Source organism: Rhamphochromis sp. 'chilingali' (assembly GCF_963969265.1).
Source record: "Rhamphochromis sp. 'chilingali' genome assembly, chromosome: 4".
Classification (NCBI taxonomy): Eukaryota; Metazoa; Chordata; class Actinopteri; order Cichliformes; family Cichlidae; genus Rhamphochromis; species Rhamphochromis sp. 'chilingali'.
The window spans coordinates 16,924,956-16,946,892 of NC_137948.1; the positions used below are offsets into that span (position 1 = coordinate 16,924,956).

The 21,937-nt window shown below is 38.7% G+C and overlaps 2 protein-coding genes and 1 long non-coding RNA gene across 4 annotated transcripts in view; 1 reads left to right on the plus strand and 2 right to left on the minus strand.

Moving 5' to 3' along the window:
- Positions 1 to 21,937, minus strand: part of rhbdl3 (rhomboid, veinlet-like 3) — an 82,616-nt gene that overhangs the window by 44,090 nt on the left and 16,589 nt on the right. The window lies entirely within an intron of this gene.
- Positions 10,728 to 12,917, minus strand: LOC308394766. The gene is made up of 3 exons (XR_013971285.1): positions 12,401 to 12,917; positions 11,727 to 11,807; positions 10,728 to 11,106 (listed from the first exon to the last, which is right to left on the minus strand). It is a non-coding gene; the product is annotated as an uncharacterized lncRNA (long non-coding RNA).
- On the plus strand, positions 13,344 to 17,799 carry LOC308394765 (uncharacterized protein). Its single transcript, XM_080879252.1, has 9 exons — positions 13,344 to 14,123; positions 14,776 to 14,826; positions 15,018 to 15,136; positions 15,232 to 15,624; positions 15,704 to 15,902; positions 16,030 to 16,241; positions 16,354 to 16,501; positions 16,580 to 16,685; positions 17,016 to 17,799. The coding sequence occupies exons 2-8, from the start codon at positions 14,787 to 14,789 to the stop codon at positions 16,660 to 16,662; spliced, it is 1,194 nt and encodes a 397-aa protein (XP_080735378.1). The 5' UTR covers positions 13,344 to 14,123; positions 14,776 to 14,786; the 3' UTR covers positions 16,663 to 16,685; positions 17,016 to 17,799.

A 21,937-nucleotide genomic window follows, 5' to 3' on the forward strand; every position in this document is an offset into this window, starting at 1 on the left:
TGAGAAATAAAGAAAGTCACTTAAACATAAATATGTGATATATACTACATTATATTCCAAACTATTGCTAATATTGCGTCTCTATCATGTTTGCTGACGAGGTAAACAAAACATTTACTAGTGATGACAACGGTTATTTCTGTTTATGTCTGCTCTCTGGTGAAATTACAGACACAAAAATAGTCACAACATAAATGCAACAACCTAACAATTGCAGAGCGGGCCAGAGGTGCACAAGGGTATGACCCTGAAGAGCATACTGGCCAAATGTCTGTGGGCAGAATGGTGTAACATTAAGGTCCTCACTCATTGTGACGTTCACCTGAAAAACCAGGAGAAGTGGGGAAAGAACAAAAGTAATATTTTATATAATGATAATGTATTGATAATGCTTATCTACTCCATTACCTGCTAATCTACAAAAGTGTTTTGCCATACGGGATAGTTCTGTAGGAAAAAACTCAACTTTTGTCAACTAATTCAAAACAAAAGTGTATTTCAAACTAAGGACTGAAACTATGGCACCATCAAGAAAAAGCTTTGCACTGCACTTTTGAATAACGTACAATTTAAATCCATGTATAGAACATGCACAGTATGTATCAGATCAAGTAGAAATTGAATGAAAATTTGTTTCTCTTTTTACCTTCGGCACATGTATATGTATCTATGGATATGTGCAGTTACCTGTATATTTACAGGCTTGTGTGTTCATGTACCTGTACCTGTTCATGTATAACTTTCCATGGATTTACATACATATTTGTATGGCTTCTACTACTGGATGTTACCTTATCGTAAGCCATTGCTTGTTCAAAGTGTTCAGGTTGAAGACAAAGAGACCAGGAGGCAAAAATATCAATTAAATAAAAGTTGTTATTAATAATTAAACTAGAAAAGAAGGACAAGGAGCTAACACTATCAAAAGAAGTAAAAATACAACAATGCCTAGAAGCTGCACAAAAAAACAAAAGAATCAAAAAGGTTAAATGGTCAAAAACAACCTTTCTTCACAGAGCAGGGGCCTGTTCTTCGTACCGCGCTAAGTGAGTTAGCTGGATGAGATTGTTGACGATTTCGCGTGATCCTGGATCGTTCGGTTCCCCGAAGCCCATCCGGGACTTGCTGTCATAGCAACAGAGCCGTAAGCGTAAACCTGCTGGGGAGCAGGTTTACTTTATGTAAACAGGATTAGATCGCGGCCACGCAGGTATGTCCGCGTCATTCATACGAAAGCAACAGCGATATTCCACCACTGTTTCACCATAAATAAATAACATCAATGTAACTAAAGATAATGCAGCACTTGATCCTTTTATTGATTTCACACAGATACATACAGGTCATTCCCTAAAAAAGGGAAATGTACTATTAACATTCTATTACATGTATGTGATTATTACAGATGTAATTCATATTTCAGAGTAGTAATTGTAAATTACTTCGTGTAATCAAGATGAGAGACCACGGCTATAAAAGCGAAGGTGGATTTGGGAAGCCTGTCGCAGCCATGTCCTGTCCGTTTACGCGAGCAGCCCATTGCGGAAGGTGCAAGATTGATAAGGAGAGTTTTCAGAATTCAGCGTATATTGCGGGACAGACGGGATCCTTTAGCTCAGCGCGACAGTGTGCTCATAGAGAGATATCGATTTTCCCGTGAGGGTATTATTCACTTAACCAACTTGTTGACGAGGGGGTGCAGGACCACCACCTGTCTTTTTTTTTGCTCTGCCCTTTTCTTGGTTGCTGTTATGAACAAACAAACAGATTATTTCAGGGTCTCTTTCCAAGAGACGAAAAGCAATATAAGTGATAAATATTACCATTCTGTAGAATATTCTTATATTTCACTTTTACTTGTTCCCATGTTCTAGTGGGTCCTGTTGTGGCTCTAATGTGAAAGGGGATATAATATAACATATTATAATATAATATAATGTAATATAATATTGGATAATATGGTGTGATATGATAAATCTACCCTACCGCCTACTGGTGTTGGCCAGAGGGGCCGATGGCGCGATATGGCAGCCTGGCTTCTGTCAGTCTGCCCCAGGGCAGCTGTGGCTACAACTGTAGCTGCCTCCACCAGTGTGTGAATGTGAGAGTGAATGAATAGTGGCATTGTAAAGCGCTTTGGGTGCCTTGAAAAGCGCTATATAAATCCACTCCATTATTATTGTTATTATTGAATTACTTACGAGTTTGATTTGTCAGCAACTTTCTGCCAGCCCTCTCTCCTTGCTTTTGCAGCCTTTGCAGTGTTCCCTTGCGTTTTAATTAAACTCTGAAACTCCTGAAATCCCTCACTCAAGAGTTCTTGCTCTGCTGCCGAAAAATACCGAGCGCGCTCCTTCGACATTTTCGCCGACCAATCAAAGGGTTGCCGATCAATGTTTCTACTATCGATGCGTAGCCCCTGTTGGGCCACCCAGTGATCTCACATTACTTCATCCAGCTGTACTAATCGTCAACAACAGGTGTGTTCGGGGAACCGGAATAGCGAGCTCAGAGTTAGCGCGATGATTTGGTCTTGGATGTTTCATTTGATCTTGGATGTAGTAAGCGACGTACGAAGCACAGGGCCCAGGAGTAAGAAGTCCAGACACAAACATCGCTCACAAGCTGTTAAAAAAAAAAAAAAAGGCTCTCTGGCACTGAAGCTCTGGCCTTAAGCACTCCTGGCCTAATTGCTGATTGGAGGCAGCTGCACAGAAGGGTGGCACTTAAGGCAGGAGACACCCACACAGGTATAAGTCACAGTAGTCTCAGCTAGGGTTGTAACACTCATATTGAATAGAACAGGGTTACACAGGTGTTTCATAAGTGCTCAGAGAGTGTGTGTGTGTATACATATATTTTGGTCATGTTCTAAAAGAAATACTCAGACAAATAATACAAGAACAATGCAGAGCTGTGTATGGTAAAAGTGAAGTCACTTGATGTTTAAGTCTGAGCATTAAATTGAACCAACTCTCATGTTTTTAGAAGACGAGAAAGAGTCCAAATAGAAAAACTTTCTGCACCGAAGCTAAAGTTCACTCGGCGGAGCAGCTGGTTGCACCTGGACATGTCATCCCTTCCTCCTAGTAATTCAAATTTCAAATGCATGGCATTACTTCCAAAACTCTATTCACTCAGATTAGTCTTATCAGCTCTCACAGAGACAGCTGACTTGCAGACTCTTTCGGCCACAGTATCTCCGCTCTTTCCTTTTTCCTTTCCTTTTTTTCCTGATACAGCTTCCGCTCCCTTTTGTCTTCATTTCTCCTCTCTCCACTGCTTTCCTGTTCTATGTGATGGGAAGTGCACGTAGCCGTCCACAGGTAATTGCTTTTTCTTGCGTGTAGTCTAATATACTCTCTCCGCTCGCCTTCTTTTACTCTGTCTACTTCACCATGAAACAGACAATTCTGACACAGTACATATTTCTGTATCAAAAAGCATGCAAATAAGAATATGTGAGAATACACTGCTTCATTTTATTCTTTTAATTAAAAAAATCTTTTAAAAAAGATCAGAATTATGCACTGCTACTTCTTTTAGGACCACTTCAGTATCAAAATATATTTTTTGAGTTAAGTCAGGTAAGTTGCTCATTTTGTCGCTATAACATAAATTGATTTTAGAGAGTCTGCTGTTGTGTCTGGGCAAATCAAAGCCTTGCTGGGTCACCTGTCTCACTTGACAGATTAGAAACCTTCATTGATCTTACACATACACACACACACACGCGCACAGACACGTAGGCACGAACAGAGTCATCTCAGGCCATCACAAATTAGCATGGGCTGTCACCGTTCCCTTGCCAACTGGCCAGTAACCAGGCAACGTTGATCTACGTGAAGATGTCTTCAGTGGGTACATGTGTGTGTGCACACACAGATGGAGTATATGGATAGGTGTCAGACGCAAAGGTATTACTTTAAATCTGTAGACATCTTACTGTGCTGCACGGAGATAGCATATAAACATACAACTACACACTGACATGGAAACAGCTTCGCAGTTAATTCATCTGTAAACCCTGATCAAAACTACAGGAGTGGTTTCACATTTAGTTATCATTAATGGCAATAAGTACAGTTCCCAGGTGACACTGTTTATTAAGAGATCCTCGTCTACTTAAGGCTGAGGAGGAAATCCTGCCTGAGTGGGATGCTTATTGCAAATTTATCCTTTCTACAATTGCAATGGTGCAAAAATCCGCTTAATGGTATCATTATGATACGATTGAGACATACAAGTGAAACATTAGATCAGGCTAGATATCTGAAAAATGTCAGAAACATCATTTCAGTCAGTTTATTCATGGCTGGAAGACTAAAATGATAATTGGTGTTTCATTTCTCCAAAGTTTAAGGTGGTATTAAAGTAGCTTTTTTTAAAGTGTCTCCGTCTATATTTAATGCACAGTTTTTTTGTATTTTTTATGGACTCGCTAGATTTTAATAGTGTCTGTAGAGCTGTTATGCTGTGCAACCTGTGTTCAGTGGGTCTAAGCAAACCTCTACACTGTAATATTAGTTTCTGCTGAAGGTGTGAAATTGTACAACCTCTCTCTTTTCTGTGCAGCCACTCACTGCTGTAAATACTGGCATCCTCTTTATTCTGCTTCACTAAGTAAGACCGAATAGAAAAAACATAGGCACTCTGCCTTAAGCAAATAATCTTAATAAGCAAATAATCTTAATAAGCAAATAATCTTAATAAGAAAACTCACTTCCATGTAACTATAAAGCACCTTGGAGCAGCTTAATCTAAACTGAATGTTTCTGGGTAACACAGTATCAATACCCTTGATCACCCAGCAGCATGCTGAGTATCTGTCCCATCGACATCTCTGCTAATTCCCAACACATCACAGCAGCTCACTGCACAGACAGCTGAGATCTATCACCGAGCGCCACAAAAGAGGGCTGCATACCAACTGTGTGTCCCTGAATATCCATTAACACACCCTTAGATGCACACTTCATTGCACTGTTAAATCACAAAGCCTATGTACTCTTAAAGTTTAAAACCACATTCCTTCCTGGTTTAAAGCTGTTGCAGACAAAGAGCTACTTTGGTCTGTGGGTGACAAGATGCAGTCATAATATCATCAGCAGTTTTCTTTGACAGATGCTGAATGGGGAGACATTACATTCAGGCTCTACATTTATTAGCAAGTTCTGCGGTGCTACTTGTTGGATGAAGCTTACTCCATGGAAGCCAACTGTTGCAATAACTTTGATAAACCGAGTGTGAATGAGACAACAAACTAACCATAGGTGAGTGTTACTACTGTTATTCCTATGGGTTCAATAGAGTTCTGTGATTGGATTCTGTGATTTACATCAGCGGTCCCCAAACCCCGGGCCTCGGACCGGTACCGGTCCGTGAGTCGTTTGGTACCGGGCTGCGAGAGTAGAGGCTCAGGTGTGAAATGTATGGATTTCAGGGTTTTTATCGGTTTTCAGCGTTATTTTGTTATCGTTTTTATGGGTCTTTTCACGTGTGTTATGAATAAATCTTCTTTTTTTCGGTACCGGTACTAGTTTTATTTTGTTGTATTTATCCGCGGCACCTTAAAGGCCGGTCTGTGAAAACATTGTCCGGCATAAACCGGTCCGTGGCGCAAAAAAGGTTGGAGACCGCTGATTTACATGCATGCATGCTTAGGTTTTGTTTAGTTTTTGTAAAGATTTTACTATATGAATTAAAACAGCTCAATCAGGACCAATTGAAATGTATGGCTCTGGGATCACCCCTTCAGTACAAAACATAAATCGCAACAATGAGAACAAAGATGACACTGACACATGATGCTGGGGTGGAGGTGGGTTGCAAAGCAGCCTGCAGACGGAGCAGAAACTGGCCTAAATAGAACACCCCTTAGCTTATTAGTTCGTTCTGCGAATCACATGCAAGACTTTTTACAGCTTTCAACTTTCACTGCTGTAGGGATGTCACCTGAACTGATATGTGTGGTACCATTAGTTGTCCCAACCCATAGGTATGTATCGAGACAGTACATACCTATGGGTAAAGGTATGTTCCAGTCTTCTGGAACTGAAGGAGGCAGCGTACAGCTACAAGTGGTCTAGTCTATCCTTGCATCCAGAAGAAGAAGAAGACTAGTGCGATTTCAACATTGGTTCTGCTCCAAATTATTGGTAAAAAAGGCGGAGTCTGCAATAACAGTACTGTGGCGTGGACGTGGTCTCTGGCCCGCTGCAGAGGAGGGGTGGCACGGTGAGCTCCCGGGGCAGCGCGGAGGCGGGGCTGAACAGGTGTTTGGGACGAGTGACTGATTGTGTTTGCTGTCACTATACCGCTGGTCTGTGTGCGTGTGTTGGGGTCCGACATGACAAGTACTGTGTTCAACGGGGGTTTAATAAGGGATCATAACTGATTCACCAAAGGCAAGATGCAATTGATGTTGGGCGGAAGTATTTCCAATGTAGCGAAGCACCCAAGACCTATTCAAAGAATTCAGTTTGAGTAAGTTTCAACTCACAGCAACAAAATGTGATCTTTCTTGGCCTTGTAAGCTCAACTTTTGTTTCATAGATCAAAATGTTTACAATAGCAAACGTTAAACTCTTATGCTAATGTAATGCAAATGTAACATTTGTAGATTACTCAGGAACCATCTTAACCTTTCACTCTGTGTCTTGTTAACAAAATATAATTTAAAAATTGTAAACTTTTCCACCATGTCTGTGTTTTAAAATGACTTTTTAATAAAGGAGTTTGTGTCCGCAGGATGATCGTTTTGTTTTGGCATTCAACTGGGTATCGAGAATCTTGCAGTTCTTCCGGTATTCGTACCGACTACTAAATTTCTGGTAGTGTGACATTCGTATAGTACTGAACACTGAATTCAGAATTACATATTATAATTGCATTGATGGTAAAAGCTGGTTTACCAATATTGATCTCTAGTCACGAGCATGTGTAGACTTGGATGTATGCTTGGATATCTACAGGTGGTTTTTGACATGGGGTTTAGAGTATCCAATGTCATGTGAACTTTGGCAGCAGTGGCAACAAGCTTATGGAGGGGACAAGGTATAGCAGCAAAAAGCACATTGCTAATTAAATTATACATTACATGCCAACAAACACTTTTGCAGATCCTAAGTGCATCATTGACAGAATGGCATTAATCCATGCAAAACAAAAAACTGCAACATTTTCTCCTTAAATACTATTACCTGCATTTTAGAAAGAATTGGGAAAAACTCAAATTTAAGCCTTGACATCCACGAGTGGGTGTAAGAAAAAGATGTGCTTTCAGAGTTATCTGCATTAGTATGGATGGGGTTTGATTTTGTCTGACAGAAGGCAATATGGAGCGGGACAGACTGGTTGATAGTTTAAAAGATGGGTGAAATGAGAGAGAGAGCTGTACTGCCCCCAGGGCATTTCCAGAAGCAGAGGGGATTGTAGCAGACAGAATGGCCCTCAGCAGGCTGTCTAACATGTGTTCAAATAAACACTTTACCTCCCGTCTGTGCTTGTGAAAGCATTCACACTGGAGAAAAGCATGTATGGAAACACAATTAAACACACAAACAAAGACACAAACTGGACACGCAAGACAAGACATGACTAGGAAGAAAGCTTTTTACACCACAAGAGCACAAATGTCACTTTTACAGACACACACACGTGAGCTAATCTGCCAGGAGGCATGGAGAAGTCAAAATTCATGTCAAACACACACATACACCAACAAAGTTATAACAGAGCATCCATGTCACTCAGGCAAAGGGCACAGGCAGGTCAGCGCTGAGACAAAGATGGAGATTAGTGACCTTTTCTCCCCAAACCTCCCCTTTACAACGAGGTGAGAACCCTTCATTATAGCCAGGCCAAACCCTCTATCAAACGTCCCTTCAGTGCTCAACACATTCAGCAGCTCCTCACAGGATAAGAAGGGGAACAAAAAGTGGGGAGAAACATTTGTTTAATGAGCCATTCCCCAGGCTGTCTTTCTCTCGCATTCATTCCTCTCTTTTGCTACAGGCCTGCCCTCAGGTCAGCTCTCCCCAAAACACAATCAAATCCCTGCACCACTGATGGCAGCGGTTCCATTCACCACAGAGATTTATGATCTATAATAGCTGGCAAATGGACCCGAGCTTGGGCTGCCCCAAGGGGAGGCCCCAGACTTATTTTCTTTAAATCTCAAAAAGAAAAGGGGGGAAAGGGTGAGCTGCGAGAGGCTGGGGTGAGGATGGTGGAGTTAATCTGGCTCTCAGAAACATTTTCAAGGTAGCCATCTGGGCCGGGTGGGACTTTTGAAACTGTCTGTCAATCTTAAACAAGAATTTCTCCCTTAATAGAAGAAATACACTGCATGCAAAAGGACATGTTACACCAGTATACAGAACCCTTCATTTGCTCTTTGGAGGCCACTCTGCAAGCAGTAGCTTTTATTAATCAGCTACAATCAGGCAGCCAGCCAGTTAGCTGTCTCCTGATCCTTGGCAGTAGTGGAAAGTCCCATTCGGGCACCCTCAACTTCATAATCCTATTCCCATAATCCTTAGAAATCAGCGAGCAAGAGACAATCCCCACTCTCTCCATGGTAGACTCCCCTTTCCTTTTAAGGCAGAAGAAGAAGGGAGTTCTTTCAACCCACATTACTCGAGTTTCAAAAAAACACACTGCAAATTCCTTGTAGCTTGACAAGATTTATTGTCTTAATTTTAGCCAGATTATCTTGTCCATCTTGTTTTGAACATTACAAGCTAGTTTCCAGTCTCATGTGTTAGATGATTAGACTTGTTTCAAGTATATATTACTTTTTTTCCTTATTTAGTCTGTATATCTAAAAATGAACCATTTTACATTTATTTCAAGCAAAAATAGCTTTTAGATAGAGTGTAAAACAAAAATTATCTCAAAATAAGAAACATTCACCTTTTTCCTTGAAATAAGAAAGTCACTCATTGGAAGGTATTTATTTCAGGTTTTTAAAGAAAGGACATCTTCAAGGTTATATTTTGTCATAACATAGACACTGTTTCTGAAATTGACTGGGTAATATGACGTAAAATCAAGTAGGTCTTCAACATCAGTCAGTTCAGTTGCTTGGGCAAGGTTGGGAATTGCAATTTCATAGGCAAGAAAGTCTTTGTTGAAACCCAAGGTTTCATACACCTGGTATTCAAAACAATAAAGTACACTATTAACAATAAAAATGTTTTTTACAAGTCCAAAGATAGGGTTTAAACCATTTGCTGAAATGAGTATAAGAGACCTGTCACAGATGTATTTGTTTCCATGTAAAATAAGCCACTTTACTCTAACGGCATGATGTATAGCATCTTCAATCCCCAAAAAATCTACAACCTTTGATTGCAAATGGTCCATATTAGCAACCTCTGATACAGGACCTAGTTCTTTCTCATTTACAAATATCGGATGCTCAGTTCCTGCTTCACTTTGGCAACACTCCAGCAGCTGATTGTGGTTTACAAGAGACTTGCACACATTCTTAAAGTTTAATTTGGATGACCATTGTTTAAAAAAACTGTGTTTAGACTCGAATCTCATGCACATATGACGTATTACAGGTCCCAGGGCAATAATTTGAGAGGGAAGATGCAGCATGTAATGTTGCTTTGGTATTACATTTTTTTCTGGGAATAGTTGCCTGAATTGTTTAAGATGATCTTCTATCATTTTTTTTAGTTTGGACACAGTTTGTAAAGACACAACTGGGGCAAAAAGTATTTTAACAATTTCAATTAAATCCAAAATAAACTGGATAAAGGGATTTTTCTCTACAACACTGTACAATAAGAATGGCAAAATCTTGATCAATATAAGCATTTGTCCAGAGGATTGTTTGAGTCTGTTGTCACTTGAAGCTAAAGTAGCAATACTAATTGGTGAAGGCTTGTCACGTATGTCCACTGATGAAAAAGGAAAGTTCTGCATGGCAGAATTAAACAAGTCCAAATCCAAATTTCCAGATAAAACAAGGTATTTCAACACACACTTAATTTCCATTGGTGCCACTCCTTCAAGAATTACATGCATAATATCCTGTGGCATCTGCTCTATGAGATTAAAACCTGGGAAATCAACTAATTTGCTTTGTCTATTTATGCCAAAAGTCGTTTTGAGCGAGGATTTCAAAAATTCGGTAGTTGCCCTTTCTATTTCAATGCACTGCCTAATGTGTCCGTCCAATGTCCGTCTGGTGAAACTATGTTCATTGAAATTTTCTTGCATTTCATCAAAAGTACACTCACAATGACGACATTTGCTATACGCAAAACCAACTCCTTCCTTAAATCCTGCAAGCTCATGCTGGGCAAGAGTGTCTCCACACACAGCAACAACTGCTCCGTTTAAATAAAATTCCCCATTGACAGTGTTAATCATAACACCATCGTACAGTAACTTCAAGTCCTCATTGATTCTCCGCAGTATTATATCTACCCCACACTCATCTATGTCCCTAGACTTTGCGATTGCGAGAAGTCTGATGGAAGCCAACTTTGATCTAAACTTAGGGTCTATGTTGCCTAAGGTGTAATAAAACATTAGTAGTTTATTTACACTCGCACGTGACCCTAGGGGGTTACACATTTCTATCTCATCAGAATAGAGTATCAGTTGTAAAGCAGAGTTCTTCTTTGAAAACAGTGGGTGGGTTTTGAAAATAATTCCATCATTAATGTCATACAAAAAACTGGCGTTGGAGCAACTCTGAGGTCCAGCACTGAGCATGTCAAATAGTCTTGAATTGGATAAAAGCTGTTTCAAACTTTCAATCAAAGGAATGTAGTAGAAAGACTTGTTTTTGATTGCAAGAACTCTCGATTCTCCCTTTTTAACTCTACAGGCATAATTGGAAATGATGATCTCCTCAGGTGTGACAGGGTTGAAATGCATCTGTGTTACACGGTCCTGTAGGTTTGAAGCTGCACATATGGGAAAGGGATCCTGAAAGTTGTCCAGTGTTGAAAGAACTTCTTGTTGTAAAGGTCCATTGCTGTCAGGTTGCCTTTCAAGGATGGTCTTTATTTTTCCCCTCAAGGACGTCAGAAGAGCTGTTTGATACTGTTGGACACCAAGGACAATGTTGTTGACACTCCTCTGATGGGGGAAAAAAAAACACATCAGAGACATGAAAGCGTAAATAGAAAATATAACAGAAGCAAAATGCAACTCTATTTCTTTAGCTCAAATTAATGAGCCACTGAATGTTGTAATTTACCAGTGGAGCAGTAGAAGAAGAAATCAGCCAATAATTGGCATTGTTTTGCATGACATGCCACATGCATGACTCACGTGGCACAAACACATTGCACCGAGCAAGATGGAGGAGCATGAAAGGTTACAACAGAAAAAGTGAACAAATGATTGCCTCATTTATTTTTTTTATGTAATTCTACTTCATTTGTCTTTTATGCCTAAAAGTGAACACATTTTACACTGTTAAGCCTATTTTAAACTGTTGAGTGTGCCCAGAGTTACATACATTGCAGTGAACTGCACAACTCTTGTGCTTAACTTCTTCGTAATGTACATTTGTTCTTAATAACTTATATAGGTGAAAGTAATAGCTGAATAAAACCAGCGATGAAAAACAATCAATTAATTGCAAAGATAGTGGACAGATTATGAAAAAAAAATCATTAGTTGCAGCCTTACATTGAACCAGACTTATTAACAAGTTAACAATGACACCCCCATAATATCAGATGAAGCAGTACCTGTGATAGGTGGCATTGCTCCCGCACACCAATAGCAAATGCAGCTGCACATCTGGCAAGATCAACAGTTTCTCTTTTACCCTACAGGACAAAAAGAAAAACAATTGTGTAAGAAAAATGACTCACTCAGAATGTGTTTCAAATTCCACCAGATGCAAAACAAAACAAAGAAATATTCCAAACTGTTGTACATTTTTGCTATTAAAAGATTCATACTACAATGGATAGCTAATGAAGCTGCAAATGTTATGAACAATTTAAGAGTTATTTAATGAAACTTAACCAATCTTTATGGAATCTACTCTGAAGTTAACTGAAAGAAAAATTTGAAAGCTGCTTGGTTCATGGAGCATCTAACAACAACCAAGGCAGGTACACAACACTGGTAAATAAGTTTATTTATTATGTTTAAGTATGGTAACTAAGCCTACATTGTTGTGCAAGCCTGAATTTCAGCGGATTCATGCATTTGAAATTCAGCACTGGCCTTCATACCTATTAAAATATTCTAATCAAGTAGTTTATCTTAGAAAACACATAACTTTAAAACTATAATTTTCACTTGAACTGAGTACATTTCTGAATTGGGGTAACTGTGCTTGGTTAAGGTTAAACAACACACATACATTTAAAAATTCGCGCGCGTACACACAGAAACACATAAAGTACATTACCTGATTCTGACGAGGTGTTTGAAGCTCAGCCGCGTCTTGCTCCATCACGTTCTGACTTTCCTGTCGCTCCTCCTCCAACACCTCCGATGTTACTGGGGGGTCTAGTGGTGGTGGCTCTACTTCAGTGCCATTGCCATTGCTAACAGTTTGTCTGGGTTCGGCAGTATAGTCGGCAAAAATGGCTGTACCAAAATTTTCGCCTCCTAATACATTTGCATCGGATGAAGCTGTCAGCCATCCTGTAGGCGGGTTCCCAGTGGAGATGTATTGTGGATGTGTGCGTCTGAGATGGTGGTAAAACGAGTTGAAAACACGGTAATCCTCGGCGCATCCATCGACTCCACAAATGACACGGAAATCTGGACTGCGACTGTGTGCAGTATTAATGTGACTTAAGAGAGACTTCAATGTTAACGCCACAAAGACGAAGCAAATCACACACCTCCAACAGGCCATTGTATTAGACTAAAGTCAAGCAAAAAATATGTTGCAGTGTGGAGCTGTTGCCGCGCTAGTTTGGGAAATACCAAGTTCATGGGGGGAGGGGGGTATTACAAACTGGAGCTGTAAAAACAAAAAATGGTCACAAATAAGGTAAAATGAAATAACACCTATAAGAGTTTATTTTAAATCAATGAAGAAGAAATTTACCTATCATACTGACTGTGTTTTATGAACGTACAAACCACTAAATTGTATATAGAAGCAAAAATTGAGATGTGCACCCCCTTCGTGTTCCATGTTAGTTGCTACCCAACTCCGTTTGAATTTGGAGTCACAGGAATCTTCTGCACCTGAGCATTGAAAGAAAAGCTGTAAGAGAAAACTTCGTCAAGAAAGAGAGGTAAGCAATTTTAATTTTTCGAATGTAAGTAGTGTGTAGTCTAATCACTGTTTTAAAGTCAAGCGGACAGAATAATAAATTTAATTTGAGCGCGGGAAGGAGTAATGTAGCATGCTAACGGATGCTAGCGTTAGCTTAGCAGCCCTCGCATGTGGTTCAGAGAACATTATTTAGTGAAGTATCTACTGTAATGTTGTGAGAATTCCTAGCTATGCTATTTATAAGGGGCAGTATTAGCCGTTTGTATTAACTTAAGTTAATAGGCACACTGAGAATTTCTTTCAATTAGCAAGAGAGCTAATTAACCACATTCAGGGTTTTCCAATTGTCTTTGACTGATTTACTAGCTGCTTGAATTCCCTCACAAGGTGTGGGTTTAAATTAATATTTTGATATTAATTGGATTTATTAAAGTGGGCTCAAAACAGTGTTATTCAGGAATCAGGCTGGTTGGTAAAACAAGTAGCGCTGTGTGTCGATTCAAAATTGAAACAGAAGATGGCAGCACTGTATGTACAAGGATGCCAGCTGCCGTTAAACCCCGAAGAAGAAGCTGTATCCCAGAATTCATAGCGCGGCCTAGCTCAGTTTCCAAAAATGGCGGAAGCTAGTTAGTTTTAAAATTTCTCTTATTACTCTTTCTAGGTCACAAAATAAACGTTTAACATATTTTCAGGCGAGAATGTAGCCGTGTAAACTTCAAATATCTGGACAGTTTATCAAGACACCACATATTTTCAAAAGCGCTCCGACGTTTTCGGAGAAGTCTGTTACCCACTAGCTCGATAGCTAGCCGGGGTTTAACGCTCACTAGAGCCGTGAGAACACCGGACTCCGGGCGAACCATTTTCAAAACCACCGCTGTCTTTCACTACTCAGGTGAAACATGATATATAAGTCACTTAAATAACTTAAAAATGTTATTGTTTGGCTTTTTTCAGTATTTTATTTGTTCCTGAGTAAATCGGTTTGGCTGAGATTAAAGTTATAGTTTTTACACAGCTGAATAAACGTCAAGCAGACAGCTGATTATCAGAAGTGTGAGATGCTGGAGAATATACTCCGGTGTCCTTTTATATTTTAGATAGCAATGAGCAATCTGCAAATTTCTTTAAAATGTAATAAACTATCATCTTGCCTTTATTTTTAGTTAGCACATACCTTAAACATTTAAAGCTATAAGCTAATGATCGTTATGTAAGAGCAGATACTGCTGGTGCAATAAGCTGTACATTTTACGTCCAATGGATGCATGATCTGGCAGCCCTAGTCAGCATAATCTTATTGATGAAATTCAATGACACAAATCTGGGTGAGTAAAAGTTCACCGGGCAATATTGTATAACCCTTTCAGACCTCAGCCGGGCTGTCTGGACATTTCTTTTCTATAATAGCTTTAAAAAGGGTAAAAATGTTGAACAATCAAAACGATTCTTTGACGTGAATCAATTTGATTCTCATGGGACTCAATTAAGATTCAACTTTTCAAATGTTTTTAACATAACACTAATTGTAAACATTTGTCTTGCAGGTGACTGAGCAATGGAGAAGCTGGATGATGTTACAGTATCTGTCCTTAAAGGTTATATTTGATAATATATTTATTTGTGTGTGTGTGTGTGTGTGTGTGTGTGTGTGTGTGTGTGTGTGTGTGTGTATGTGTGTATATATATATATATATATATATATATATATATATATATATTAAAAAAACAGTTATGTTTGTGCAGTTATGTGCTTGCACAGTTTAACTGGTGTTTGTCTTTTTGTTAGCTGCAAGCATTGACGAGCGCTTGCTTTTAACATTGACCCGTGATGATCTGAGGGACCTTTTTTCTGGGCCTGAGCACTTTCTCAGAAGAAAACATGTGTGGTCAATAATTCATCCTGAGGTATTATGTAAAAAATATTTAGTTCAACTAATCTCCAGAAAGTATGCTTTTATTTTAGCAGTACTTGACATTTTTATTTTCTCACCCTAAACCAGGAAGACCATCCGCTACCACAGAAACCTGAAACAACTTCTTCACCCAGGGTAGTTGCAACAGGCCCTCCAACTGCTGATGCTAATGTAAGCCAGCTGAAAACCTTGCAGCTCCCCAGTCCTCCGGAATATGTTCTGTACACCGACAGTGAGTTGGAGCAATGCCGAAAGAGTTACCTGGAGTTGGCCTGCTCCGGCAGGGAACAGGCATGCGTCATGTCAAAAGAACTGAGATGCAGATTGGTGAGAAATACAATCACAAGTATGGTGTCCCTTTTGAGAGCAAGCCAAGGCCAAATGGAGCAATACCCCTCTAAGACCGAAATCACTGCAATGGCTAAAAAAGTTGTGGAATATTATCCTATGCTGCAGGATAATGATGCAAGCGTAAAACACGTAAGTTCTTGTATTTGTGTCTCATATATAAATCATTTTGTTTTGTTCAGGGGGCATGATATATATGTATTTTCACCAGGAGAAAAGGCTGCAAAATATGAAAACACCAGTAAAAAGGCAAGGACCAACACCGGAGAGGGGACGGCCCAAGAGAAGGCTCACTGACCTCTACCCAAGGGATGAAGAAGCTGATGATGAAGATGCTGATCGCAGTTCTTCCAGTGGTGCATCTACTCTGTTATCACCTGTCAGAAATTCTGACAATGCCTCCACTTCATGTGAGTACATACTAGTAATTTTGTAAAATGGTTATCAACACACAGCCAGTAGTAGCTAATGTTTTGTGGAAGTCTACTTCAGTAACAATGAAAAACCAAAATGCTCTTGTACTTCTCTCTATCTTAGCTGACAAGGATAGTCGGCAAATACAAGCAAGACATTACAAAACATTACAAGAAATGTGTAAGAAGGCAAAACCAAACCAAGAAGATGTGTCCCAGCTATTAGACCTCGAGTTTGAAGCCAGAAGATCCTTCATTGACTCAGACACCATGAAAGAGGAGAACAGAGCTTGCCTCATCTTGGATGCATATCCATGCTTTAAAGAATTGCATCATGTAAGTTTTTGGAAGAGTTAATAAATAATCACTTTAATTTCAAATATATTTGGTGTGGTAGTAAAGTTATTTTGATTTTATTTGTCTACTTATTTTTTTAAACCTATTGTAGGCGTTGGGTGAGCTTCGCAGAATTTTGGATCCCCACAACAACAAGTTCATCAGTCAAGTAAAACTGAGATGGGAAGAATTCTGCTCCAGGGTAGAGTTCTACGGTGTGTCAAAGAAGGCAATGAATCCACCAATGACCATGGACAAAAGTAAGTTTTACCATTTGAATACAAAGTTCTCATCCTTTAAAATTTATGTTTATGAAGGTTTGTTTCTGCTTTGTCCAGCTGAAGCCCACCTTGCACTGATGAAGGCTCTTCCTCTTTCCCACACCTGCCCATCCACCAAAAAAGATGGGGAATGCTTCTGAAGCATTTTCTACATGTCCTGAAGGTAAGTTTTATAAAATTTGCTTATAAAGATCTACAGAAAATTTGGCAAACAAAATATTTCGGTCAAACATGACTCAAAAATGCTTTTTCAGTTTCAGCCGAAAGACTTAAATCTATAATTTATTGTTTTCATTAATTTATAACGTATTTAATGTACACGAGTGTGGTCACATAAGGAGTCACTTGATAAACCATAAGTCAAAACTACTATAAAATGTGTGTAACCAACAAAGAACAGGATAATGACATCTCCAACGTTATGACCAAATCCCAGCAAAAAAACATACAATTAACATAAGATGTTGACTGTCATGTCTTTTGTGTCTTGCAGCCTACAGAAGATCCAGATGCTGTCCTCCAGAAACGAAGCTTGTCATGTCCAGTAGTGATGTTCGATGGCTGCAAGTGTGTCATTGCTGTTGGTAATTTACCAATTACAACATTTGACAAAGAAAAAATTGGTGAGGCTATGATATATGTGATGGCATACTTTTATGCACTCCATCTGACTTACCCCAAATGCGTGGCAACCCTGCTGTCTGTCATTCAGACAGAAGTTCTCCAGGATGCCATTCATGAGCATGACACTACATCATCTTACAGAAAAGCCCTGGCAGAATGGCATGCATTTATTGGAAAGTAGTGTGTAAATTTCAGATAAGATTAGGAGAGGGCACTTCTGTTTTGTTTTTGTTTGTTTTTTTTTTTCAATCTGGGTCTTATTTCTAAAATGGAAAATGTTCATTTACTCACCCAGACAAGTTTTGTGGTATTTGGTGTCATTCGGAAGAAATTAGAATCTTTGTGGTCTTCCTATGTCACTCGTCAATTTTAATGGGGCAATGGCAAAACCTCTAAGGCTGTTGAAATGTTGAAACCACTTAAACTCATAATGTTGGACCTGTACTGTTCAATTGTATCTTTATTATCTGCAGGTTATTGTTAAAATGGACAAATAAAGATGGACACTTTTACTCTGTTTCAGTTTTGTTTTGTCCTTAATCAGCAATATAATCTTAAAGTAGTGTTTAGCTAAATTTAAAAAGAAGAAATATCTTTAAAATGATTTAATGTACTAGTTTTTAGATTATTTGCCTTGATTTGTTTGTTAGAATAAGTGTTTTATGCCTATTTTCAGATTTAATTTCTTCAACATTTTACTTAGAACAAGTGGTTAAAGCTTATTTTAGGTTTCAAGCCATGATTGGTTGCCTGGAATAAGTGTAAAAGACTTATTTTTAGCTTTATTATCTTATTTGTGGCCTACAATCAGTGGTTAAAGCTTATTTTAAGTTTCAATTGTTCTAATTTGTTGCCTGTAATAAGTGTAAAAGACTTATTTTTAGCTTTATTATCTTATTTGTGGCCTACAATAAGTGGTTAAAGCTTATTTTAAGTTTCAATGTTCTGATTTGTTCCCTGGAATGAGTGTAAAATACTTATTTTTAGCTTTATTTAAATCTAGATATTGTTCTTATTTCAAGAAATCTTATTAAGAAAAAAACACTTACCCCATGGGCAGATAATTTCACTTGTTTTAAGCAAATCTTCACCAAAAATAAGTGTATTTTTCTAGTATTGAGGTGGGTTTTTGCAGTGCAGAAAAAGCAGTTCAAGGTGTTTAAGATGTGAGGCAGTTATGTTGCATTCATACAGCAACCAAAGACCTCACAATCAAGTTTTTACAGGAAGTGTAGGTTATTATATAGTTTTTTCCAAAAAAACACCATATCTGACTTCTTTCAGGTTTTTTTTGTCCTTTTACGTAAATATTTGAGAATAGTTGAGACTCATACTAACATTTTCAAATAGAAACAAAATGCAACACATAAAGCTAAGTCGATCCCCATTGACTCCCATGTTCAGATGTGAAAACGTCTTCAGCTTCAACAATGGCATTAAAAATACATCCTACACTGGATGAGAGGTCTCAATTGTCTTTGTGATGCTAGTGACTTTGAAGCTTTTTAACTGAATTATTGAAGTCTTTGTTGCAGTTTAGGTGAGTAAAATTCAGGTATTTTATTAGTGCATTACTCGTCACTAAATAACAGATATTTGTGGCGATGCACCATGCAGTTTATGGATGCAGCTTGCTAAACATGCATGCTAGCCTTAGGCCTCAGACTTTCTGGCAACCGCTAGTCACTAAGGATAAATGTGAATTCTTACTAGCAGTTTCTGGATCAAACTGAGATATAGTGCTGCAGTGCAAACCTTCTTCCTGCGGTCATTAGAAGACTATGGTGGCCTACGATTTGCGTTAAAGATGGTGACTGGGCTGAAAACAAATGGCAACTGCTCTGTGAAACACATAACACAAACTGGAAACAGAAACAATTCGCCTTCAAAAAGCTGCCCCCAATATGTTGGTTGCAGCTGTAAGACAACTTTTACTTTGAAGACAAACTTTTTATATTTCTGGCTTCTGTTGTACTTTTACAAGTTTCACTTCAACTCAGGGACCATCCACAGACCAGTCCATGCAAGCTACATGTGAAAGTGGCAATCTGCTAATGACCAAAGTAACTGCAAGGTTTTTGGTGCAACATCCCCTTTGTGACTGGTTTCATCCGGAAAACAGCAAGCAACCATCAGCAACCACTCACCAACCAGTTGGGGAATACACATTATTCTCCGGCCGCTCTGTAGGCTTGTATGACAGGGGTCTTCATTGAGGAAGTCAGGGTGACATGTTACTCGTGACCCTTAAAAATAGCAACATGGCAGCGGCCAAAAAAAAAAAAGTTGAAGTTTTAAAATTGGAAATCCAGAAAACAGTGGCTAATGATGGCTACTTCCATCATTTATATACAGTCTATATTTGTAGTTAAGTGCTTGAACACAAACAAAATGACTTTAGCTACCAAAATAAAAGAGCATATTTCACTAAACACTATATCTGGTTAGCTGTTTGAAATAAGTTATAAATCAGAGTTAGCTAGGTAACAGATATGATTAATAACAGCTCCATAACTCCATTTTGCACATACCGGATTGATGAAGATGCTTCAGCTTAAATTGCAGACATACAACATCACTGGCATTTTGAGATCCCACTTGTCACTGAGTAACAAAATAGTTGCTGTATATTTGGCATACCAAATTTCCTGATCCAACCTTCATCTCTTCCTGTTCATCTCATGGATCTTATGACCAGCTTTATACTTTTTAGGGGTTTTTTTTGTGCCAAACTAAGTTAACTCTCTCCTGACCTTTTCTTGCATCTTCATATCTTCATATTTACATATCTTCAAGTTCTGAAGAAAAGTAAGCAAAAGAGTCCGTTTGACACTTTCTGTTCCCAGTCTGAGTTGAATCACCAATGTTGCCACAATATCCTCACTGAAGAATAAGAAAGAGTCGAAATAATAAGATCCATGCACAGATTTCATTAGAGTACACAAGCACACACACACACACACACACACACACATACTGTTGTGTGTGCACATGTTTGCTCTGTTGTGTCCACACTGTCTTGTGCCTGCATTGTTCTGTTCTGTCTGGTGTTGCACTGTCTTTGTTTTGTTTTGTTTTTTGCAATTTTTGCACAGTGCACTTTATGTAATCCTGTGTTGACTGTCTGTTATATGTCATATGTGATTGCACACACATAAATACCTCATTAAAAAGTGAAGTTTATTTCAGAAAGACTGTTGTAAAAATAATAAATATGGATTCTCGTTCCACCTGAAATTGAACTGTAAGTTATCGTAACCTTGGCAGTTTTTCCCCTGAAGGAGATAAGCGTTATCTAATGGCAACTTCAGTGTCAGACTCTGACAGGCACTCTGACGAGCCACTATGTCTGCAAATGTGGCTTCAGCAAACCCAGTGACGACCATAAAAATACCCCCATCTCCTTCTGTAACTCTGAGAAGATTTCTACTAAACACTGCAACAGAGGAGACAAGGTGATGGTGTTGTCACAGAACAGGCCCTGTTTTCACACTCAGCATTAACATGCAGTTTGTTTGATCTGATTCCAAGTAAACAGAGCGACTGCACCAAAATGCATTAAGGATGCGCTGTGATCACTACAGCCACATTTGGAAGTGACACAACCACATAAAAACGCAAATACCCCACTGGGCTGGCAAAGGATTAGGGATGGATTTACAGGCTGAGAATCTTCCATTATCAATGCTGTGAAATGAATCTTCTCTCACTTAATGTCAGGTTACAGCAATTCCCTCTTATGTTATCCTTACGGTTAGTGTCAGCACTCAAGACAGCACTACGAGACCAAGTGGATATACAAAAGATTTTGAGATTGCAATAAATGAGGTTTTTACTGCCCCACAGCACAAAAGTGATCGCAACAAATCCGGACAGAGTAATAAGCTGAAAGCTGAGTAACATTCATTCTGACTACAACATATCAAATTCTGATTTTTTACAGGAACGGAGCTAACTTTAGATCCACTGACTAATTATTGAGGTAAGCTGAACACAAACACATTACAACTACAAAAAAGCAACGTTGAAGATCCACAAATACTATTTATTTCTTTTAAAAGCTTTTCAATCCATATCTAGAAATATCTGCACTTTGCATGTTTTCTATTGTTGAAGGTTAATTCAGCTCAATTTACAACAGTAAAAGCTATATGAAAATTTCTATGTTGCCTATTATCTATTTGAAAAGCCTCTGTTATCTCAACCTCTGACCACTGTGTATCCTTATACATAAAAAGCCTGTTTAAGGATGTTCCCCCATGCTAACAATTATTTGAGAGACTGTATCTCAGTCAGCCAAAATATAGTCCCTATTCAGTGACATAATGTGACCAATCTATATTAAATACTGTTTGGTTAACAGTGTAATTTTATTGTGTTTCATCTAACAGTTATAATAATCAGTCATGACATTTCCCAGTTTTTAGCACAGCAGTAATTCCCGTCCTCAATTTGCCTTAAATGAGAATTACTAAGCTGAAAATTAGCTCCCTACAGTGAGTTCAACAGATATTAAATTAAACAACACACTAAGACTCAGTGTTGGTAAATTCTCCACAGATAGTGAAATGTTAGGATCAAATGCAGTAAGCTTTATTAGTCCTTTATGTTCTTGACTGGCGGGTCTTTATTCAGGGTGTGTCTAATAGCCAAAGTTCAGTCATTCATTAATTTTACCGTCATGTGAAAAATACAGTTGGTGCAGGACATTGTAGCCCTGTGGAAAAAGCAAGTACGCCCCATAGTTCAATAGCTTGTAGAAACACTTTTAGCAGCAACAAGTTGAAATAG